The sequence below is a fragment of the Buceros rhinoceros genome, unplaced genomic scaffold (assembly GCF_000710305.1).
Source record: "Buceros rhinoceros silvestris isolate BGI_N320 unplaced genomic scaffold, ASM71030v1 scaffold11118, whole genome shotgun sequence".
In the NCBI taxonomy this organism is placed as follows: domain Eukaryota; kingdom Metazoa; phylum Chordata; class Aves; order Bucerotiformes; family Bucerotidae; genus Buceros; species Buceros rhinoceros.
The window spans coordinates 1-21,486 of record NW_010427475.1 but is presented as its reverse complement, the minus strand read 5'-3'; the positions used below and the strand labels follow the sequence as shown (position 1 = coordinate 21,486).

The 21,486-nt window shown below is 38.9% G+C and overlaps 1 protein-coding gene across 1 annotated transcript in view; it reads left to right on the top strand.

Moving 5' to 3' along the window:
- Nucleotides 1–21,153, top strand: part of CPQ (carboxypeptidase Q) — a 103,318-nt gene extending 82,165 nt beyond the window's left edge. The window contains exons 5-6 of the mRNA XM_010141921.1: nt 10,857–10,948; nt 20,935–21,153. Coding sequence (XP_010140223.1) covers nt 10,857–10,948; nt 20,935–21,153 — 311 coding nt within the window. The remainder of the gene's footprint in view (nt 1–10,856; nt 10,949–20,934) is intronic.
- The last annotated feature ends 333 nt before the right edge of the window (nt 21,154–21,486 follow it).

Below are 21,486 nucleotides of genomic sequence, written 5' to 3'. Positions count from 1 at the left end.
CTTTCCCTCCAATTGCTTGAACTGCAGCAGCGTGAGGCATTGCTAGTTATTGCTGTCTGAACTCCTGCCTCTGTTGGAGTCGTCACTATAGATTTCAGGAAAGGCTACGCTCCAAAGACCACTATAGTGATGGATTGTGGTACAGAGCAAACATTTCCCTAATTTGCTGTTGTCTCATGCACTGAGCTCATGTTCAGTCATGTCTTCATGCCACGTGAGACCAGGAAGTCTCCTGCTTGGGCTGTGCCTCCCAAGTGCTTCTGGGAATTCTGGTTCTTTCATGTAAAAAAAATATTTTATATGGGGAGCTGCCAGAACCAGCGAATACCAGGAGTCAAGTAGATGAACATGGCAGATTTTCCTCTTCTGCACCCCAGGCAGAATGCCTGAAGCCATTGCTACTAGAGCAGTCTGATGAAGGAGGGATGATTGTTGAAAAAGTCTAATCCCAGATATCACACCTCTTACACAGCTTTCCTTCATTCCTAGACGGTGATCTATATGTGTGTGAGAGAGGGAGAAATGTATGGTGATAGGTGCTATGTGTAGTTCCCCTCTTCCTCTTTGCCAGTGTTATGGGGAAATGGAGTTTTATGAGTCAACTTTCCTATAGATGTAGACATAGTCCTGGCACAACCAAATTCCTGTTTCACAGGAGAAAGGCACAAAAAGCTACAGAAATGTTTTTTAAAACAATGCTCGTAAGAATTTTAAGATACTACCTGAATTACATTTTCTGTAACTCATAAGGAGTTGATTAGAACTTACTTAGAACTTACTTGCTATTGAAATTGTAACTCTCATCTGAATTATACCCATGACTAATGTGACTGGAAAACCATAAGACAGATTTTTTTATGCTGATCACTGTAGTCTTTGTATGAAGTTACATTTCCTGAGTCAAAATTCACTGGTTAATATATGAGGACTAAAGACACGTTCTATTTTAAAAATTATCGCTGGAGTCATTCCTTTTCTGCTAGTTTAATTGAAGTCATATAACTGCAGTTTTAACCTACTAGCCAAAAATTTTGTTAAATGTCTTTCTGAATTTCCTATAGCTGTAGTGGTGTAGTTGTTTACTGTCTACGAGATATGTTGTGAAACATGATTAAATGGCTGATTTTACCATAGGGTTGTTTTGGGGGTTTTTTGGATGCTTTTTTTAATTAAATATGCTTGTTATTAACTCCTTGGTCTTACATTCTTTCCACTTCCCCAGAGTTGTGTATTTTATTCTGACCTTCACCTTTTGCAAATCTATAAAATCTACTTGGTATGAAATATTGGCGTATGCTGTTACACTACAACTGCATTTATTCCTTCATTTCAACATTTGGTTGAATGCATATTTGGCAAGTACTTAAATTTTCAGTTTCCGTACTGGGCTGGCATAGCAAAAGGGTGACTGCAGACGTACAAAGTTGTTAATCTGGCAGTAAATTTAGCATGCAGTCCTCCATAAGCTGCTTCTCTGCAAGCTTTAATTTACCCAGGAAATTAAAGATAAAATGTGTGCTTTGTTTATCTATAAAAATCTTAAAAAACTGGCAACGTAGGCTATTGTGGCTTTTTTTTTCAAATCTGTAACACGGCTGACATGGTGCAATGCTGAAAGCCTTCCCGGATGAAGTCAGGGGCATCTTGTCCTTACTGTCAGCTTTTTTAAGGTATATGTTTTCAATATGGAAAGACAAGAGTCACTGGTGCGTTTTATGACTGATCAGCTCTGAAGACCGTCTAACTGATTTGGAGTTTTTCTGATCCAAAGGGTGGGCAGCAGAGGCAGAAGGCAGAGCCACCTCTAAGCAAGATCAAACCACGGATGATGCTTATAATTGCAGAGGGTGCAGGAGCGGGGAGGGTCCTGTGTTGCCTTTTCTGTACCACGGTTTGCTGAGATCTCTGGATATCTTTAAGGAAGGAGATGCTCCTACAGAGGAATAAGGTGCATTTTAAAGGTGGTCAGTGTACTCTTCCTTTTCTGGGACTTGGAGAACATGGCAATAGGATCAGAGCAGGGCAGGGAGTGGAGGAGTCCTCTGCTGACTTAGTGCTTTGCTGTTTCACGCAGGCAAGTAGTGGGTTTCCTTTTCTTCTTTTTGTAGACGTGAGTTGTATTGACTTCATGCAACTACACTAACTGGTTCTTTGTTTAAAACCCCACATGCAGAAGAGCAAGTTTGTCAGTGCTTCTTGTCAGCTCTCCCTGAGCTGTGCTGCCGAGTAGCAAGAAGGTGGCCCCCAGAGAAACCCTTGCTCTGGCAGCGTTGCCTCCTGGCTCAGTTGCAGCCCGCTGCACTGGGCTCTGGGCTCAGCTTCCCTCTTCTCCCCCCATCTCACCAGTCAAAAGGCTTGATCTGTGTTATTTTTAGTTACTAGACTTGCAAATCATTCACAGCTTTCCCCTCTAGTCTTGTATACCCAGCTCCTTCCTTGACATTTCCTCTCACATATTCCATCGCTTTCTTAAAATAAACCTGCCTAAAACCTCTCACATTTTCCACCTCCACTCCTCTGTAAATCTGCCCTTCCTATTATGTCATAAACTCATCAATCTCCCTGAAAACATGAAAAAAAATTAGGTTGGATTAATCTCAGTGTCTTGCCACACTGCCCTTGACACTGCTGGGCCACCACTGGAGCTCTGCAAGCCCCAGTCCTTCCCTAGCCCAGCTCACCCCAGGCCTTGCTGTCTACCTGTGCCCTCTTTGCAGGGTTCTGTCCGAAAAGCAGCCGGCTCTCGGGCTATGGCAGAATCGTGGCCCCTTACCCCCAAAACACGCCTCTGAGCATGTTGCCAGCCTCAGGCAACTAAACTGCAGAGCCCAACTTGGCTCCTGCTTCCCTTTCTTTTCCCACTCCCTAGCCCCTGACCTTCCCATTTTCTGTCTTCTTCCTGTGATGCCGCGTCTCTGTTCCAGGAAACCTAATTTCTTTTTAATTCAGACCTTCAGTACTCCGAGGTTTGCTTGCTTCTCAGTGCTATCCTGTGCAAGCACTTAATCCTCCGTGCTGCAGACAGAGCCATCCCTATCAACAGAAGAAAATCAAGCAGATTCCCTGCATTAGTTAGACTACTTTAAGAAAACAAAGGCAGTTTCCCAAGAAAAAACTGTTTTCCATGGCTAATATGAGCTTCACTAGAGAATTAGAACTGTATCGTACTCAGGTTTTAAGTCATACCAAAAGGGTTTTTTGAGGTGTGCTTTGCCTTAGTTTTTGAAGCTAATAACTGTAATTGCCTTAGATTGTCACTGTTAAATCATTAATTTCCACTCAAATAAAAAACATTTCTTCTTAAAGAAACATCTAGCTAGACAGACACTTTTCTGCACAACTAGTGAGATTAGTTTCCTCAGTCATAGACAGCTGTATTTCTAATAACAGAATGAAAGCTAGAAGCCTGCTGATTTAGAACGGAGACTTCTCGGTCTTCAGAGGAAGAAGTCTGGACATCCTCAATTAATTGCATTATTACTGTCATCTTATAAACTGTAGTTTATTGCTATATGTATATTCTTTGAAATTAGCCAGAAAAGAAGGATGCTAGGGGTAAGAACTTCTTCTCTAAAACTGTGCTTGCCCATGCCACAGAACACATAAATTAGGTAGCAGTCTCTAAAATACTTGAGAATATTGAAATCGTCCTGTCTTCTATTTCAAAAGCTATCAAAATCCTGTCAGAAAAGCAAGATAATTGGGTAGCAAATGTTAGGATTTTATGGATCCTCACTTTATTGGGACCTTAGCTTTCCGAGGCCTCTAGCTGAGGCCAAAACTGCAGAGGAAGTCAGGGCTCTTACTCTGGAAATACTATGGAAAAGAAGACTGCAACCCCAAAACTGTGTACAGTCTGTTAGATAAAAAGAAAAAGGGTTTAAAAAGTTATTGTGACTTGCTGAAGGTGACCTTATTCAATAGTTCACTTGAGGCCTAGAACAGACTATGGAATATTATAATTAAAAATATCAGTGATATAAAAAATAGGCAATGTAATGAGAATGCGATGAGACCTAAAATATGTAACTTGCCGTGAAGCCCAGCAGTTTAATTAAAGCACCAAATAAAGCATAATGTGCTGCGATTCTGGAAATTTCAGAAAATCTCCTGTTTCCCAATCTGTTAATGAGTGAAACAGTTTCCGCTTTAGCAGATTGAATCTAAACGAAAATGAAAATAACCCTCTTAATGTTTGGCCAGATTAAAAGAAAATTAACAGAGCGCTCCTAGTTTGGAGAGGATTTTAATGATGCAGAAAGGGACTGCTAGTGTGAGTATGCAAAACAGAGCAATTAAGAGTGACTATTGACACAGGTAATTTGACCCTAAAATATGCACCAGGAATTGCCTTTTTCCTTTTTCGCCTTTTTCCTTTTTCGCCTTTTTCCTTTTTCGCCTTTTTCCTTTTTCGCCTTTTTCCTTTTTCGCCTTTTTCCTTTTTCGCCTTTTTCCTTTTTCGCCTTTTTCCTTTTTCGCCTTTTTCCTTTTTCGCCTTTTTCCTTTTTCGCCTTTTTCCTTTTTCGCCTTTTTCCTTTTTCGCCTTTTTCCTTTTTCGCCTTTTTCCTTTTTCGCCTTTTTCCTTTTTCGCCTTTTTCCTTTTTCGCCTTTTTCCTTTTTCGCCTTTTTCCTTTTTCGCCTTTTTATCTTTTTCTTTATCTTTTTTTTTTTTCCCCCAGAAAGCTGCCAGTAAAGTCACAAGACACTTGGGAAATTTCCAGAAAGGAGATATGGCAGGAGAGAGGCTGGGGAAATCAAGAGGCATAGCCTTGAGGAAACTCAAGGGCAGGCAAACGCAGTCAGACAAAAAATCAGCTGATACTCCAATAAATTAAGAAGAACGAGGACAGGCTAGTAATAAAGAAAAGTGTAAGTGCCTCATTAAAAAGGACAATAGTCGTATGTTTAAGTTGTCAATGCTGTGCGTTTCAACTTCAAACTCTAAACCTGCCGTTTATTGTCAAAGGAATCCTTTGGTTTTTTAAATCATTAGATACTAGAATGCTATGATGTGAACGAGCCATGGGTGACTGGTGTATTAGGTGTGTATCAGGGCCCTCTACAAATTATTCATGGAGTACTTTCTAAGATAAATTTGTGTCGCAGAGTGTCAATGTTTAGTAGTATGCCTGGGAAAAAATTCATGGTGTCCAGCTAAAACGTTCAGCTCCAAAAAGCAGTGGACAAGACATGGACAATAGTTTGCTGTTGATAAAACCACAGAGTTGGAGCTTGGTAAGGTCATTCATTGTCTTGCCCGAGTAATTTCATCTGGTACAAAGTGCATCACACGAGTGGAAATTCACTGTTGTAGCTGAAGGAAGGGAAGTGTTCCACATTATTGATATTACATCAGGGCCTTAACAGAGAGGCTATTTAATAACCATTTCATTCTCGTTTACAGAAAACTGTGCTGATACTTGAAATGGAAGCAGATCATACCACTGCGTTTGATGATGAATCCTTGTATTCTTCAGCAAAATGCGGAGTACTGGTTTTATTTTTGTTTTATGTACCGGCGTAGGTTTTAGAGATTGCAGGCATTTTATAAGAAGTGCTTGTGTGATGGAAATACCGCAACTAATATCACACAGTAAATCCCTATGTCTGATCAACTGCCAACTGAAAAACGTAGGAAGTGCATTAGGAATTTAGTGATTGTCAGCCGTGTCATCATGTATCTCACTGCTTTTTGTATAAAAACTCCTTTAAAGAAATTCCGGGCCACAGGGTAATAATGTAAAAAAATGCATCGCTCGCGATGTTAAATGCTGCCATGGACAAGACTCGAGGATGATGCATTGTATATACCTCTCCCTAGCAGCTCCTGAAGCGAGTACATCAGTGGCTCAGGCGCTGTTAGAGACTATGGGATCCAGTACTGCAATTTGTTCTACTTTGATGCTCAGTTCAGGGTTTTGCTGGGACATTTATGCAGGGTCTTTGAAGGGTGAAGCTGGCAAAGCTGTAAGAAACCTCATGGTTTTCACAGTTTCAGAGCACATGGCGGGGAGTTACAGTCATTAACTTTTTACTGGATAAGCTTCACCCCTATCTTTGTACTGCTAAAGAGCTTCTCCTCTCTTTGCGTAATGCAACTTCCTAAGAATGTTTTTAAAATTCAGGAGTGGTGGTTTATAAATGCAGCTTTCGGACTGGAGAAATAGAAGTAGACTTTAGAGATTAAAACCAAGAAGATAGTATCTTACCACTATAAATGCAATTTAAAATACTTTACCTGTTAATATACTCACACCCATTTGCAGTTTGCTTCTATGCCTCAGGTAAGGTGAGCAGCTATTTGGTTTGCTTGTGGGTGATCCCAGTGCCTTGGCCTGCAGGAGAAAAATCCTTTTTCACAAAGATGGAATACTTTTTATGTTTTCAAGAGCTAATCAGTCTTGTAAGAAACAACATGATGATTCTCTTGAAGAAGTCTGATTAGCCATCATACACTGCCCTCTTAGAAAATACTGTATCTTTGTACCTAATCCTCCCCAACAATAAGGATTTATTTTTGCAAATATTTACTGAAGGAAATTTAGTGTTTACCCTACTGATCTCTATTTTGATTTTTAAAAATGCACAGTTCAAATCCTCTCTCCTGGCTCATGTGGTATCTTGAGGGTGAAGCAGGATTATTTTTTTTATATTTCATGTGACAGATCAGCATAATTTGTCTGTGCTTGTACCAAACAGTTTCACTATGTGCGAATGTCTCAATTCCATCAAGCATGAGCAAGATATGTAGGATGTAAAATTCAGGTCTTGTGTAGCATCCTGGTAAGTATATTGTCACAGGAAGATCATCCACATGTGTAAGGATATGTGTCACAACTAGAAAATATCCATTTTAGATTTAAAATGAATGTAAACTCTGTGTGTGTATATATATATGTAAGTGTGTGTGTAACACCTCCATGTTATTTGTTGAAAATTATCTTTTACTTAAGTTATGAAAGAAAAGCTTTTGGCAAAATAACATTGTAGTTGAGATTGAAGTCAAACCAATTAGTTAATAAAGCTTAGTTACAAATCTTTTTTTTTCTCGAGGATTTGGTATTTTGGCTATTCTAGGCTTGCTGCTGACATCTGCGAGTGTGAGCACTCTATGATGATTTGAATAAAACAGAAAATAGAGGCAGTGAGAGCTGCGTCTTAGCATGACTGAAGTGTTTGCAGCGCCCAAGGACAATGAAAGGGCAAGCAGCCAGTCCAGCACAGAGGGAGTATAATACGGCACGTGTCCTGGTGTACTCACTGCACACATTTCTTTGGTCATACGTCAACCATATTGATGTTTTTATTTCATCCTTTAACTTAGAAGGCCAGGTGCCCCGTAATACTTTTTATGCTTGAAGAATGTAGGGGTTGATCAGTAAAATGCACCTTTGTGGTAAACTATGACTATGTTTCCCAGTCTAAGGGTAAGATAGACAGGAAAAAAAAACATTGGAGATTTGCAGATTAATCTGTAGCTGCTGGAGGATCTATGGTTTTGTTTATGTGAGCTCAGAAAGAACAATTTATTAGAGTACCAGCTATCACCTTTTCAATGCAAACCCCTGTTATTCTCGATGGAAACTGGGATTTCAGTGGTTTTGAGCAGGTGCTGAGCTCTGCAACTTTCATTTGAGTTACATAATCTTAGGTCCCTGTGACCTAGGGAGGACATGGTAGGATCCCTTCACCAGTGCATCAGTGAATGCTGAGATAACCTGCCGCACTTTGCCAAAATGATATATTTAAATGGTCTAAGTAACTTTACAATCTTTTTTTTCCTTCCGATATCCTTTTTTTTTTTTAATTATGTAGTATGTCATTTACAGAGATAAAAAGGTAAGAGGTACTATGTTATTTCTGAAACAATTTTCCTTCATTTTTAAAGGTGCTACCCACCCCTCTAAATGGTACACCCATCGCAGAATACAGTTTTCTGGTCCAAGTGCTATTTTACTATGGCTTTTCATGCCTTTTGGGCTGTGATCTGCAAGACTTGCGGTTTTGTGGAAACGATACTTTGCTTAAGAACCAGTAGTTTTTAAGAAGCAAGCCAAAATAGTTAAACTTTGATAAAAAAAAATTGTAACAGAAGTACACTACTTTGTATTTTTTAATAAAAATGTGCATTGAGAATATTCCTAGCAGTTTTACTTGTGAATATTGGTCTTGTTTTATATTCTTTGGTCAGAATAGCTGTGTTTTTAATAACAAGTAGATAAATGCTTATCACTTTCAGATTAAGATAATGAGGAAATTAAATTTTCCTCTCAAGACTCTGTTTTGTATTTAAAATAACTGCATCCATAACTTACATTATTTTTTTTTTAAACTTGCATTTTTAATTTCAGTAGAACACACTAGTGAATCTGCTTACAGAAATCGGTGAGATTGGAAGAGCTGATATACCACTTCTGGGACTGGAAATACCAAAGCTCAGCAGTGCTTTTTTATTTCCCCAGAGTTAATGGACAAATGTGGTGATGGGCTGGGAGGGGGCCATAAGATTCTCAAACTTGTTCCCCACAAGCGAGCTGAGGCCGCCTCACGCTGCTGCAGAGCAGCAGAGATCAGCTTGGGTTACAGCCCATCTGAGCTGCACACGGTGTCCCTGTGCCCTGTGCCTTAGGGCAGTGACAAACTAAAGCATCTTGATTTTTGCCTGGGAGGAGGCAGAAGATGCTGCTCCCCTGCCTCGGGCATCTTCTGCCAAAGCTGCTTTCACAGCCTTGGTGGGCTAGAGACTGGGCTTCAGTGCTTTGTGTTCTGTGATACAGCAAACACCCTTCTAGTTTCCACTTAAACTGCAGTGCCATTGGAACCATGCTACAGGACTGACCGCTCTATGATTTATACCCAGCACCTTTTCTTCTTTAGAGCTACCTCTTCTAACCAAGCTGCTGCCACATTTGTGGTTATTTCGGGTCTAAAATCTTTTCTAACTTCAACCCAATCGCTATTATGTTAGGTTACTTTTATCTCGTTGGCCCTCTGGCTGATTTGAGAAGCAGAGGCTAATCCTGTACTGTCATGATTTAGGAGAAGATCAGGGAGTCCAGTGGGATGTGTGCAGGGAAGTTGCCTTTGAAATAATTGGTTTGACGACCTTTCTGTTTACAGTCAGTGGATCAACATTTAGAAAATACACCTTTAAGCCACTTGTTCGCATTTCCTTCATTATGAAATACTGGAAAATCCAAGGTGTTTTCTTCAGATTTTGTGTATGCCTTGTATACTCTGCCTTCAGTTATGAGAATTGCTGGCATGTAGTTTCAAGAAAGAAATCTTCAGTTGATTTTCATTATGTTTTGAGAAAAAAAAAAAGAAGGTCCCGTCTATTTGTAAACCTCATCCATTTCAGCTAGGAAATAAAATAAGTTTTGACAGTGATGTTGATATTATTTCTCCTCAGCACAGAATTGTGTGTGGTAATTCATGATTTATCACTTGTGATAGTCTCCTCACTGGGTTGTTTTGGGGTTTTTTAAATAGTTTTGAAGGCTTTATTTTTGCTCAAATGTAATTAGCCTTACACTACACAGAGAACACTATTCATTCTTGATCCTTTTGCTCTTCCGTCCTTTCAGGTTTGATGTCTCGATGTGTGTGTTTATGAATACATTTGGACCTGTTGGAGTGGATGCAGAGAAGGGCCAGATCAGAGGGCTAGGGCACCTCTTCTAAGAAGACAGGCTGAGAGCTGGGGTTGTTCAGCCTGGAGGAGGCTCTGGGGAAACCTTATAGCAGCCTTCCAGTACCTAAAGGGGGCCTACAGGAAAGCTGGAGAGAGACTGCAAGAGCATATAGTGATAGAACAAGGGGTAATGGCTTTAAACTGAAAGATGGTACATTTGGATTAGATATAAGGAAGAAATTCTTCACTGTGAGAGTGGTGAGACACTGAAACAGGTTGCCCAGAGAAGCTGTGGATGCCTTATTCCTGGAAGCATTCAAAACCAGCCTGGATGGGGCTTTGAGCAGCCTAGTCTAGTGGAAGGTGTCCCTGCCCATGGCAGGGGGGGTGAATGAGGTGATCTTTAAGGTCCCTTCCAACCCATTCTGTGATTCTATGAATAGAATCAATCAAATAAATAAAGGACAACAATTTCTATCTGTTCAGTTCTGCCACAGCAGAAATGGTTTCAAAATTTATCTGAGAACTTATCTTTCTTACCGAGCTACCATAGGAAAATAGAAAATGGCCTTGTGTTTTCCTTCTTTGAAAAGACTGTGTATGAATTCAGCAGCTGATTGTATTTCAGATTCCAAAGTACAGATTGTTGCTTTTCATTTCTCTGATAAAAAGCAAAATAATATTTCAGAGCTCCTCAGTTCTTGAAATGGGTAAACATTTCTCATAAAAATGCAGCAGCTCATTTTCAATTAATTGTAATGAATTAACCATTACAAAGAAACGGTAATTCTCATGAAATGTGATTTGGATCTGCTGAAAGCAGATGCCCATTACTTGCTGACTTACTGCAGACCACCACAATGACAGCAGCATATGTCTCAGAAATCTATCAAAGCAGTTATTTTATGTTATGGTTTTCAGACACCTACAGCATATCCCCAAAATGTGCTTCACTTGTGCTGCTGCAGCTGGTAGCAGCACCACAGTGGCCCCCTTCTTCCTCATGTGGGCTTTCTCCCTGCACCCCAGTCCTTCCCCTCAAACAGGCAAAAAGTATTCTCGCCCACAAAATACACACTTAAAAGAAGTTGGTTTGGTGAAGGTAAAGATGATGGAATGAAAACCCAGGCTTTTCATTCATTGGCAGGTGGAGACAAACGCAAAAAATGCTCAAATATGAGGACATTTAGTACTAAAAACAATATTCAAAATTATGTTTTAGGACTTCGCCCAAAAAGGACTCTGCGCTTGGTGCTATGGACAGCAGAAGAGCAAGGAGGAATAGGTGCCAAGCAATACTATCAGTTGCACAAGGTAAATGATGTCTTCAGATGATTTGCTTGACAGCGCTTTTTTCCCTAGTCTTGTGACTTGCATGTTATTTTTGTCAAAATGTTCAGCTTCATATCTAACTGAAGATAGTGATTCCAGTTCTGCCTGAGAGTATATTTTCTGTTATTAATCATAAATGTAAGCTTCATTTTATGTTTAACAGGAAGTGATGCAACCACACATATATATGTTGTGCTGGACCTAAAGTATTCTGTCACAAACCTGTTCTGAAGCAGATATTTCCTGATATCTGCCATACCTTTCAAGTATAGCTAATTTTCTGAGAATGAATGATGAATGGTCCACTTATGTTGGCAATATATAAAAATTTTGTTTGCCTTATATATTTCTGCTTTGTTGTGTTTTCCCATAATATTTTACAATGTAAAACATGAAATAATGCAATGAAAAATCTTTGTCATCTTATCTAAATAGTGGGTAGTCTAAAATACTCTTTGACAATTAATAGTTTTACGAGATCTGGAATATTTTAAATGGTTGATTTCTGATGATGCGAGGAACACTCAAACTCTGTGACTGGTTATCAGGTTAAAAATACTGTGCTTTGTCACGTCTGTCTCTCCTGCCATCAACTGCTTTTTTAAAGTACATCATGATGTAAAGGACAGTTGCATAAAGCTGTTTTGGAGATAAGTCTTTGGAACATGTGTGAGGTTTTTTATTTTTCCCGGAAAAATTGTACTGTGGCTGTATAACTAAGCTAAAGTAGTTACCTTTTATTCTTTTCCCTAATTTAGTAGTACTACTCTCAGCAATGGTTATATATATCCAAGGCAGAGATAAGATGAATGCAAATGTGTCTAGGAAGTCGTCTGCTGTACGCTAGTATGAGAGCAGACTTAGAAACAATTCCTAAGAGTATGTTTTAATGGAAGGAACCTATCAGAACAAATAAATGGAAATTTCACTTTGAATCAAATTCATCGTGATGAACAAAACTGAATAAGTTTGTATCTGCAATAGGGTTGTCAGAGAGAGCATCACAGTGGTTATGGTTTTCTGGCTAGTTGCTGAGCAATCAATTTTATTTCCCGCTGACTTGTTTAACATTACTAAGAAGCGTATATAACGCACATATAACATAGTTCCTCCCTCTATCTCCAAATTAGAGGGATAGCTCAGCTCTCTCATTTGGAAGAGGTACCCAAGAGCTTGCTTTCTCAGCTTTGGGGAGGTGACAGTTCAGTACGACTCTGGATTTACCACTGGTACTCTGGTGTTCAGCTGTATAAAACTAGAATAAAATGTTCTGGAATACATAGCACAAGAAAAGGATGCTTCTTATATATGGAACTGCATTTTGAAGGAGCTGGAGGGATGTTCTGTGCCTAGTACACACCACTCGGTAGTAATGCAGCATCACCTCCGTAAATTTTTGTGTTGGATGATAAGCTCCATCCTATGGTGGTGGTGTCAGCAACACATGAAATTGTCTCATGCACATCTCATCTTTGGAGAAAATTTCTGCATTTCACTCTTGTCTCTAGGATTTATATTCAGAAGGAATATCAAAAAACAGGCTTAAGGATCAAATAGGGAAATATAAAGCAGGCTGAGTGTTGTTTGACAGATATTTCGTTACTTTGCTTTTAAAAAAATTGAGACAAAGATGTGTCTAAAGTTTTGCTCTGCTGATGCGATTCCATCTGGATATTGTGCTCTGTGAAGAAACCCAACATAACAAGAGTTTGTAATTTATATGGAGAATTTAAGCAGAAATGACATCCGTCTGTTGTTTGTTGTTCTTGTTTCCCCCCTGCCATGTGATTTGGCATAATTATAAATTGATGCAACTGTACGATATTGCATTACTCGTAATAACAAAATAAAGCAGATTAATACTGCACATTATATTTAGCATGAAAAATAACTTAACCTTTTAATGATTTACTTGCACAAATTTCTGGCAGTTAGGGTAACGTGGCGCAAACATTGCTTGCTGATGGTAATGAGTACCAGTTAACTAGGAGTGGTATTTAAAGATGCCTTGTTAAATGAAAGATGGCCTGTATGACTCATCTACATAGCTGGGCCTATCATGACTTTAGTTCCCTACAAACAAGGAGAAATATGAATGCAGTAATTCAGCACAGACAGACATGGATTTCCTTGACATTGTAAATTACCTCCTCATGTTAGTGGAAATGTGACAAGGGAGAAGGAATGAAGACAATGTAGTACTGGACAAATAGAAACACTCCTACTTTTGTAGCTTATTTATTATTTCTTCCAATTTAATTTCAGGTCTTTCTTCCTCATTTGTCATTGTAGGTTGCCACAGCTAGAAAGTGGATAAATTACTGCAGAAATAACTGAGATAGCAGCAGCGTGGTAGTTTTAGTATGGTCCCAAATTAACTCAAATCCTTGTATAAGAGCATTGTTTGTATCACTCAAATATTTCTGTAGAGCCCATTATTATAGTTCCTGATTATTGTAACTAGTGATAGGGTATATTGGCTGTTCAGAGGTTTATGAGAATGTAAGAGCTGCCATATTGGGTTGACCAAAAGCTTAGTCTAGTGCTGTCTCCTGTCTCTCTGATTAGTGTCCAGGGAGTAGATGCTTAGGAAAAGCGTATTTGCTCAACTACAGTTAGAATAAGCTCAGTCATATAAATTACTTATGCAACTGTGCTTTCATTTTATCAAATATTTTTCTGGGGAGCGCTTCATGATCCTCGTCTGTTGTTTCCTTTGTATGATTTCTATAAGACATCTCTGAGACTTGAAAGCCGAGGATTGTCCAGCAGTTTCAGTGCATCCATTAGTGCAGGGGTACCTGCCACCCACTGGCACATCGCTGAGCACCTGCTCAGTTTTGACTATGGGGTAGAAGCCCCCCAGGCTAATCACCAGCACCTTTGCTCCCAAAGGAGATACCTGCTGAAGTGCCCACTGCTTTTAACTGTTATACAATAGTTAAATTTAATCCCACACTAGAAAAAGGCTTGATTTTCCTTTACACTAAAGACTCCTTATCTTGAGAAAGGGTAATGAAATTAAAGGATCTAAGCATAAATCAGGCTCCAGATCTTAGGGTTCAACATTACTGAAGTTCTGAAGTCTTGCCCATCTGAAGTGCTTAGTGTTTTGTGACCCAGGTGATGAGTAGGGCTCTTACATACAGAAAATACAGTAAATAACATCAAAAATGTGAAACATTGCAACTGCTGCTCTTGTTTCCAAGTTGAATGGGAAAAGTAGGAGAAATGTGGTTTAGTAATTCTGTAGGACCTCACGTTGCAGCTATTCCGTACAGATTCTCCTACAGTCTTCAACAATGGTGCCTGACTGCCCTCCAGCAGGGTTCTAAAAGTTTTTTGTATGTTTACTCTTATGTTGTCTTCAAGAGGGGAGAAAGAAGTATATGTAATGAAGCGTCTGGCCTCCATTTCATTGCTTCAGACTAGATTCTGTGGAAGGTATGTGTACCGCAAAGGCAAGGTTAGTTATTTACCCAGCTGGATTAAGGGACTTTGAATGGCTGATAATACTTATTTTTGGAATAGAAGTATGGCGTACGATCTCCTGGGAAAGCAAATACATTTTGTAATTAGAAGACCAAGAGATCTAGGCCACGTTCTGGTTTGCTTTAGTAGCTGTTGTGATCACTGGAGTCATTAATGTGTTATGAACTCAATTCAAACCGCATTAGACAAAGCATCCTTAAAATATTTCAGCATGCTTTTATTCCTTAAGGATGTTTACAGTACTTACCTAAATTTCTGGTTCAAATGTTGTACACCATTTTGACTTTTTAGTAAAGGTTTAACTCTATGAAAAACACCAGTTACCAATATTTACTATGGTTTCCTTTTTGGGCTTATTACCAAGAAGATTTGATATTTTGCCCAAGCTGGGTCTACATGAAAACAGGACTTTCTGAAATGCTAATGTCTCATTGTTCCTAATTTAATCCTCTTTGCTGATGCTCGTATGAGGTTTCTACTGTGATTTGCTAATGAGTTACTTTCTCTTAGAAACAAATACCCAAAAAAATTCTTGTCATGTGCAGGTGAAATGATTCTTCCCCAGAAAATACTGGCTCCTCAAAACCGGTTTTCAGAAAATACATGTATTTCAACATTCTGTTTATTTACCAAGGTACCAAGTACTCTGGTGAAACGTGAGACATGGATTTCTGTCTGATTTTAACCAAACACATGAAGGACTTTAATGTGGTTCTTTTATCCCAGTGAAATATATGGACCATCCTGTTCTCATGACTCTGTAATCAAAGTTCGGTAGAATTACTGCTGGTTGTTTTGACCACCACTGTTGTCCTGTTGATCCCTTTCATTGAGAAATGAAACAAATGCATAAAGAGAGAATTTGTATGGTTACAAAACTATAAAAAGAAAATAATGTCACTGTATTTCTCAGCATCACAGTTAACAGCCAGTAGCAGCCTTGATCACATTAAGCACAGTAAAGCTAGCATAATCATGCAATTGATTTTACACCAGTTCTAGGTCAGTACGAATTCAAAATCCATAATGCTGAAGTGTCACATTCCTACTGAAAGCTGCAGAGAAAGCCAGATTTTGTTAAAAGATGAAACTAGGTTGATTTCTTACCCTGCCTAGAGGCAGGGAAGACCCTGAGTCAGTCATGACGGCATGTCTTCTGGCTGCCTAGTCTTGATTCCAAGCGGGCAAATTTCGTAAACATCTAGTGTTAGGAGAACTTTTGTCTTTGCATCTTCTCCCTTTTCTTCATGCAAGTAGCAGAGCTGCCGTCTGAAATGTGAACTAGTAGAGACATCTCCTGAAGATAGCTGCTCTGCTTTCATACTGCAGGCAGATGCACCTGACCACAAGTCCTTGGCGCTTTGGGATGTTCTGCTGTAAGATAGCTGAGTTCCTTCTATCCAAACTCCCCACAGCTGTGCAAGACATAAAAATTAGTCACCTCTTGTTCACTCACCATGATGAACTGTCTCCTCATTGACTTCTTTTCATTATAACATTTCAACTCTTACCCAGATGAGAATCTAAAAGTGTTTTGCATAAACCCAGAATATTTAATGATTGTGTTGTGAAAATTTTTAAGGTGTTACAAATTTATTTTTATCTATCTTTTACTGAAAATTATGAAAGTACTCATTTGCTTACTGAAAGAGTAAAAATCATCTTTGGTTGAAAGATGTGAACAATTTTTAATTTTGGCAGTGTGGCCTATTTTCAAATGAAAACCTAAAACCTTTCAAAAAGGGATAGCAGAGGGACAGTCATTCAGAGTCATAGACAGTGTTTCGATACCCTTGTATCTGAGCAGTAAAAAGGCTTAAGTTATGCCAGGAAGAGCATTTCTCTTGCTCTTTGTCGAAGAAAAAACCTTCTAAGACAAGGCTTCAGGTAATCTGCTGCAAACCTTAGTCAGCCTGCTGCTGTCTTCAGAGCTGTCTGCTTTTTCTCCTCCATCATCCCAGAGAACTTACAATACTGAATGGTCATTTCTGTGAGTGCTGGCACGTACTTGCAGAGGAAACTGTAGCTGTATTATACAAGGCAAGACATGCTAGTAGTATGTTTTTACAGAGTGAAATTCTAATAAGTACAGGACCAAATCCTGCTCCAGGGCTGTTGAAGTTACTAGGACTTCTGTCATTGACTTCTTGGAGGTCAGAGCTCTGTAACTCTGATAGAGAACAACCCATCAAATCTGTGGACTTTCTTACAGACTGCTTTCCCTCAAAACATGGCAGAAAATTATTTTATCTTTTAACAGAAGTATGAGCCTTATTCCTACCTTGTCATCGATCAAAAATTACGCTAATCTTCACCTTTACAGCAGCTTTCTCCCATGTAATGATGGGGTAATTTACAAAACTCTGTAACTCACAGTGTTCCTGATTTTCCCTGCCTTCATTCAAACTGTGTGTGAACGGTACGATCGCACTTGTGGTTATTATGCCTTCATGCTGGTGCGTCTCTACTTCCTAACAGCTGATTTGGTGTTTTTTTTCTAGTTTCCATTCATGCTGTTTTACTTCATTAAATAATCTTGATCGTAAACAGCAACTCTCAATTATGAGTTTATAATATAAATGATGCTTATTATATATTATTAAACTTAGCAGATATAATTTATTTGATTTTTTTCTTTTCCAGCTGTCGCATGCACTTAGGTGTTTCCAGTGTTTTGCCTTGTCTTTCCTGTAGTCTTAGAGGCAAGCCTAACAAAGCTGGGTGTTGATTTAAACACAGTGTTAGTACTGCAGGTGGGATGACAGTGATTTTACCATTAATTGTGCAACACGTTGTCACCGTGCTATACTTAGATCTCAACTGCTCTGAATCAAATACTGGAATATAAGACTCCAGGTGTTGGTGTTTCCTAAAGTGTAAATCAGTAACTGAAAGCTGAAAATGCTCTGTCAGATTAACTGATGTCCTTTGTTACTGGAACAAATTAACCGTTAGGCAAGGACAGTGCTTTACCTTCACACACTTCAGTATTTTCCCTGTAAAGTGGTGATTTTTCTCAGTGGAATGAAAAAGAAAACCAGTAAATGAGCTATTGGACAAGTAATAACACTCTCTTTCAAATAGCCCCAAATTACTGAAGGCTTTTAGGACACCTCTCCCTTCCCTTATCCTTTCAGGTATCTCACTGCTTTAGCTGTGTAAGAGGAGTTGTCAGTGACTCGGTGGATTAGTCATGAGATGTTGGAGTCTAGTTGGACATTTGGTAAGAATTAACAATTGTAGCTACCTGTAGGGCATACCTGCTTGGGATTGCCAGTGTCTACGCTAGATGGAACGTGTGTCCTACCAATAGAAGTACCAGTCATGCATATGACAAGGGTTTGTTTTCTTAGTTGAAAAGATTTGACTGTAATTTCATGTTTTCACGTGATTGCCTTAGAGATGAGAATTACTTACCTTTTCAGTTTTGCTTTACAGAGATAAAAATAGATTGTTTATAGACAAAACAGAAATAAAAAGAATTAAAGAAATTAAAGTATTGGCAAGGATCATGCCTGCTTGTGTATTCAGTGAAAATAGCAAGCCATAGAAAGCAATTTTTCCCATGCAGTATTTATTGTAATGTTTCATTTAAAAATTCAATCAAAGAACTACACATGATAAGATGAAGAGAGGTGACCTCTTCTGTGACCGAGTCATAGGAAGATAAAGGATAAAAGTCTATTTAGAGAGATTTAGGCAGAAGGTTACACCAAGATTTAATTTTCTGGGATGTGCTAAGAGAATTGGCACTATATCAAGATGCAGCAAATGGGTTTAATTTCTGAAAAAAATGCATACTGAATTTAAAATGCATATTTAAATGTTACATTCACTGTGAGGAAAAATGAAGGAAACAGCTGAGCCTGCAGTTATTTTATAAAATCTTACTGCTTTGTTGGGCTGGTCCTTTGAACTAGTCAAGGAACCAATGTACAGTTTCACCCCGCTTTGCTAAGTGGCTGTTATTCCCACACCATAGAGAGCAAAGGGCAATGGAGTATCTTCCCTATAGCATATTTTCCAGTGCATATTTCTTTCTGTGTAGAGTAGGAACACCAATATACGTGTACAGAACCAGGTATAGTGAAATGAACCTAACCCCCCCTTTTTTTAAGATTGCAACTTTCAAACCCAACAGTAAATAGTTTTAGAATTAATCCTATCTTCTAGTGCACAAAATAGGGAAAAAGCTTTCTCAGGGACACATGGTATTTGAAGTTGTTGTGACCCGTTTCTTTTTTGTACCCCAATGAGTCTAGTTTCTCTTCCCAGGGCATCCTGTTTTCGTGCCACTCTAGCATGTTCTCAGAACTGAACAGCTTTCTTACACAGCAAGAATACGGTATAAAGTATTGTAGGTGGTTTGTTTTCTCGGTTTCATATTAAAAACACATGAAAACATTTATATGAGAAAACACAACTGAAGACTGCAGTAACACTGCTACACTAGAAGTTTATGAAGTTTTGGAACTTAGGAATCCTGTTCTTTGGAATGGTAGGTGAGATTTCTTCTAAGTATCCATGCTGTTCCTGCACTCCCTCTTCTCACCTCACTGCTCTGAATGGTCTCCTCCACTTGCTTTACTGCTCCTACTCACTTCAGATTCTCTACAAAGGAGCAGAAGTCCGGCTCTGAAGGCTCAGCCAAACAGGCCTTTTCTGACTGATGTCTATCATGTATTTATGGAGGGCTCACTGTAATTAAGTTAGCTTTTGCTGGCAATTCACCAGCACACTGAAATATGTATTGTCCTCCCCAAGTCTTGCTCTTTGGGCTTTTAGTATAAAGATTTACATTTTGAAATATTCTTTCTGTTGTGCCTGTGACTTTGGAGTGTCATTGGATCCTTTTACCATGCAATGTGCTTTTCTTGGCCTGCTTCACTTCCAGTATGTTCAGAGGGTTGTGAATCACGATTTAATGTTGGGGCTCATGACCTGTAATACTGCATGCGACAATAGGCCTAGACACCGCATGTATCCTAATTATTTACATTTAATATTTTATAAACCAAAGGGTTTTTTCATTGTACAAAAATACTGCTTGTCAGCTTGGTGACAGTGATGGTTATTTCCACTTTGATTTCCAGTGGTTGGATGGGTGGGTAAGTAGATTGGTTATTTTAAGGTATTATAACAGTTACGGTTACTTCATCATATGCAAAGATTTTGTATTAATTTTTTTAAGTGCTGGATATATTTCGAAGTTAGAAGTAAATACCTCTACTATATTAGAACTTGTTTCACTCAAAAGAGAAGAGTTTGGGGAAAGCAGAGTATAAAACACAGTTCTTAGAAAATTCTGTAAAGAACTACTGAAAACTTATGTGAGTCTCACATTGACAGCCACCTGTAGTTCATATTTGGTTTTACATCCAGAAAAATTTGATAGAATTCTTTACTGACTTGTAAGGATATGTAAGCTGTTAATGACATGGATCTGTTCCTTGCTGCTATCACATCTCTCTTGTAACTACTCATATTTTCTTGTAACGACCCATGACAGCTATAAAATTCTGGAATGAGATCTGGGCATAGAAGTAAAACCTGCTGTAAGTTCTCTTAGTCACATTCAAGACAGTCCAAAGAATAGGTTTTTTTCTGCCCAACCTGGCCGTAAACTCTATTGTTTTGCCAAAAAAAAAGTTACATACCTCTCAAAAAGAGGCATCCATAAATCCCTAAGTATTTTATTCTAATTAAACCTTTGTGACTGAGTGCTCTGAGTGTATGGGAAGCAGATAAATGGCTCTGGATGCTAACTTTTGTTCATTTAGCTAAAAAGAATCTTCCAAGTGCACACTAAAAGCAAGTGTTATTATGCTGTTTGTACACAAAATCTTAAAATTTCCTGTTTCCAGTAAGGACTTACCTTGGAAGAACAAACTTCCCTTAAACAGACATTATTCCTTCAGGTCAGGAGGAACCTTGGCGTTTGATTCTTCCAAATGAAGTCAGAGTTGACTTCATGATATATTGAAAATCATGTTTTTCTGAAGAGGCAGCAGCTGTTTTTTCAAATGGGATATCCTTCACAGTCTAAGCAAGCTTTGAATGCATCTCATTTTAAAGCGAACCAGACTGCCTACCCTTCCCCCTGCAACAGAATTTCTGAGTTTCAGGTCCGGGGAGTGAGAGCTGCAAATGAAAGCTGAAATATGGTGGTAATGGCTTACCTTTCTAGGTGGCACTTCAGAAGTCTTAATGCAAGTATTCGGGGACAGCAGGCCAGTCATATTGTGACTTGTACAGAATATCGATGCCTCAGAACAGAACTTCAACTGTTTCATTGTTTTCATACGGAAAGACTAGGTCCCCTCATTTATGCGTATACACACGCAATCACAGGAAGCATTTTTCTGCTTCTTAAACAAATTTGTTATGGTGTGCTGACACTGACATCTAAAATCCGGTGCATGGTGCCAGTTAAAATAGCAATCATAAAACAGTATCTCATTTCCTTACATGTTTAGGAAAATATCTCCAACTTTGATATCGTCATGGAGTCTGACGAGGGCACCTTCAAGCCATCTGGACTGGGTTTTACTGGCAACGCTAAAGCTCGGGACATCGTGAAAGAGATCATGACTCTGCTTCAGCCCACCAATGTTACGGATGTTTACGATAATGCAGATGGAACGGACATAGATTACTGGATGAGAGATGGAGTGCCTGGTAAGCGTGTTTTATAGGTGATACCACTTCTCCTGTGCAGTGGCGTGTTGGATGGGTGGTCTGGTGTTTTGAAAATAGTAGGAAATGCTTTATCTTGAGGAGTAAAATTTAGTGTAGGTAAAATGCAGGAACGTTAAAAGGTGACCAACAGAAATAGGAAATAATGTGCATTTGAGCTGCAGTTTAATGATGGTATAGATTACATGTAGCATGCCATGCCTAAAATCTTCTTTTCGGCTCTAAGGATTTATAATAATTAATCCCAGACTGGTGGCTTATGAATAGCAACCTACAGCAGAAGGGAATTCTCCAATGTAGAACAATTTAAAAAAAAAAATTATTAATATTAT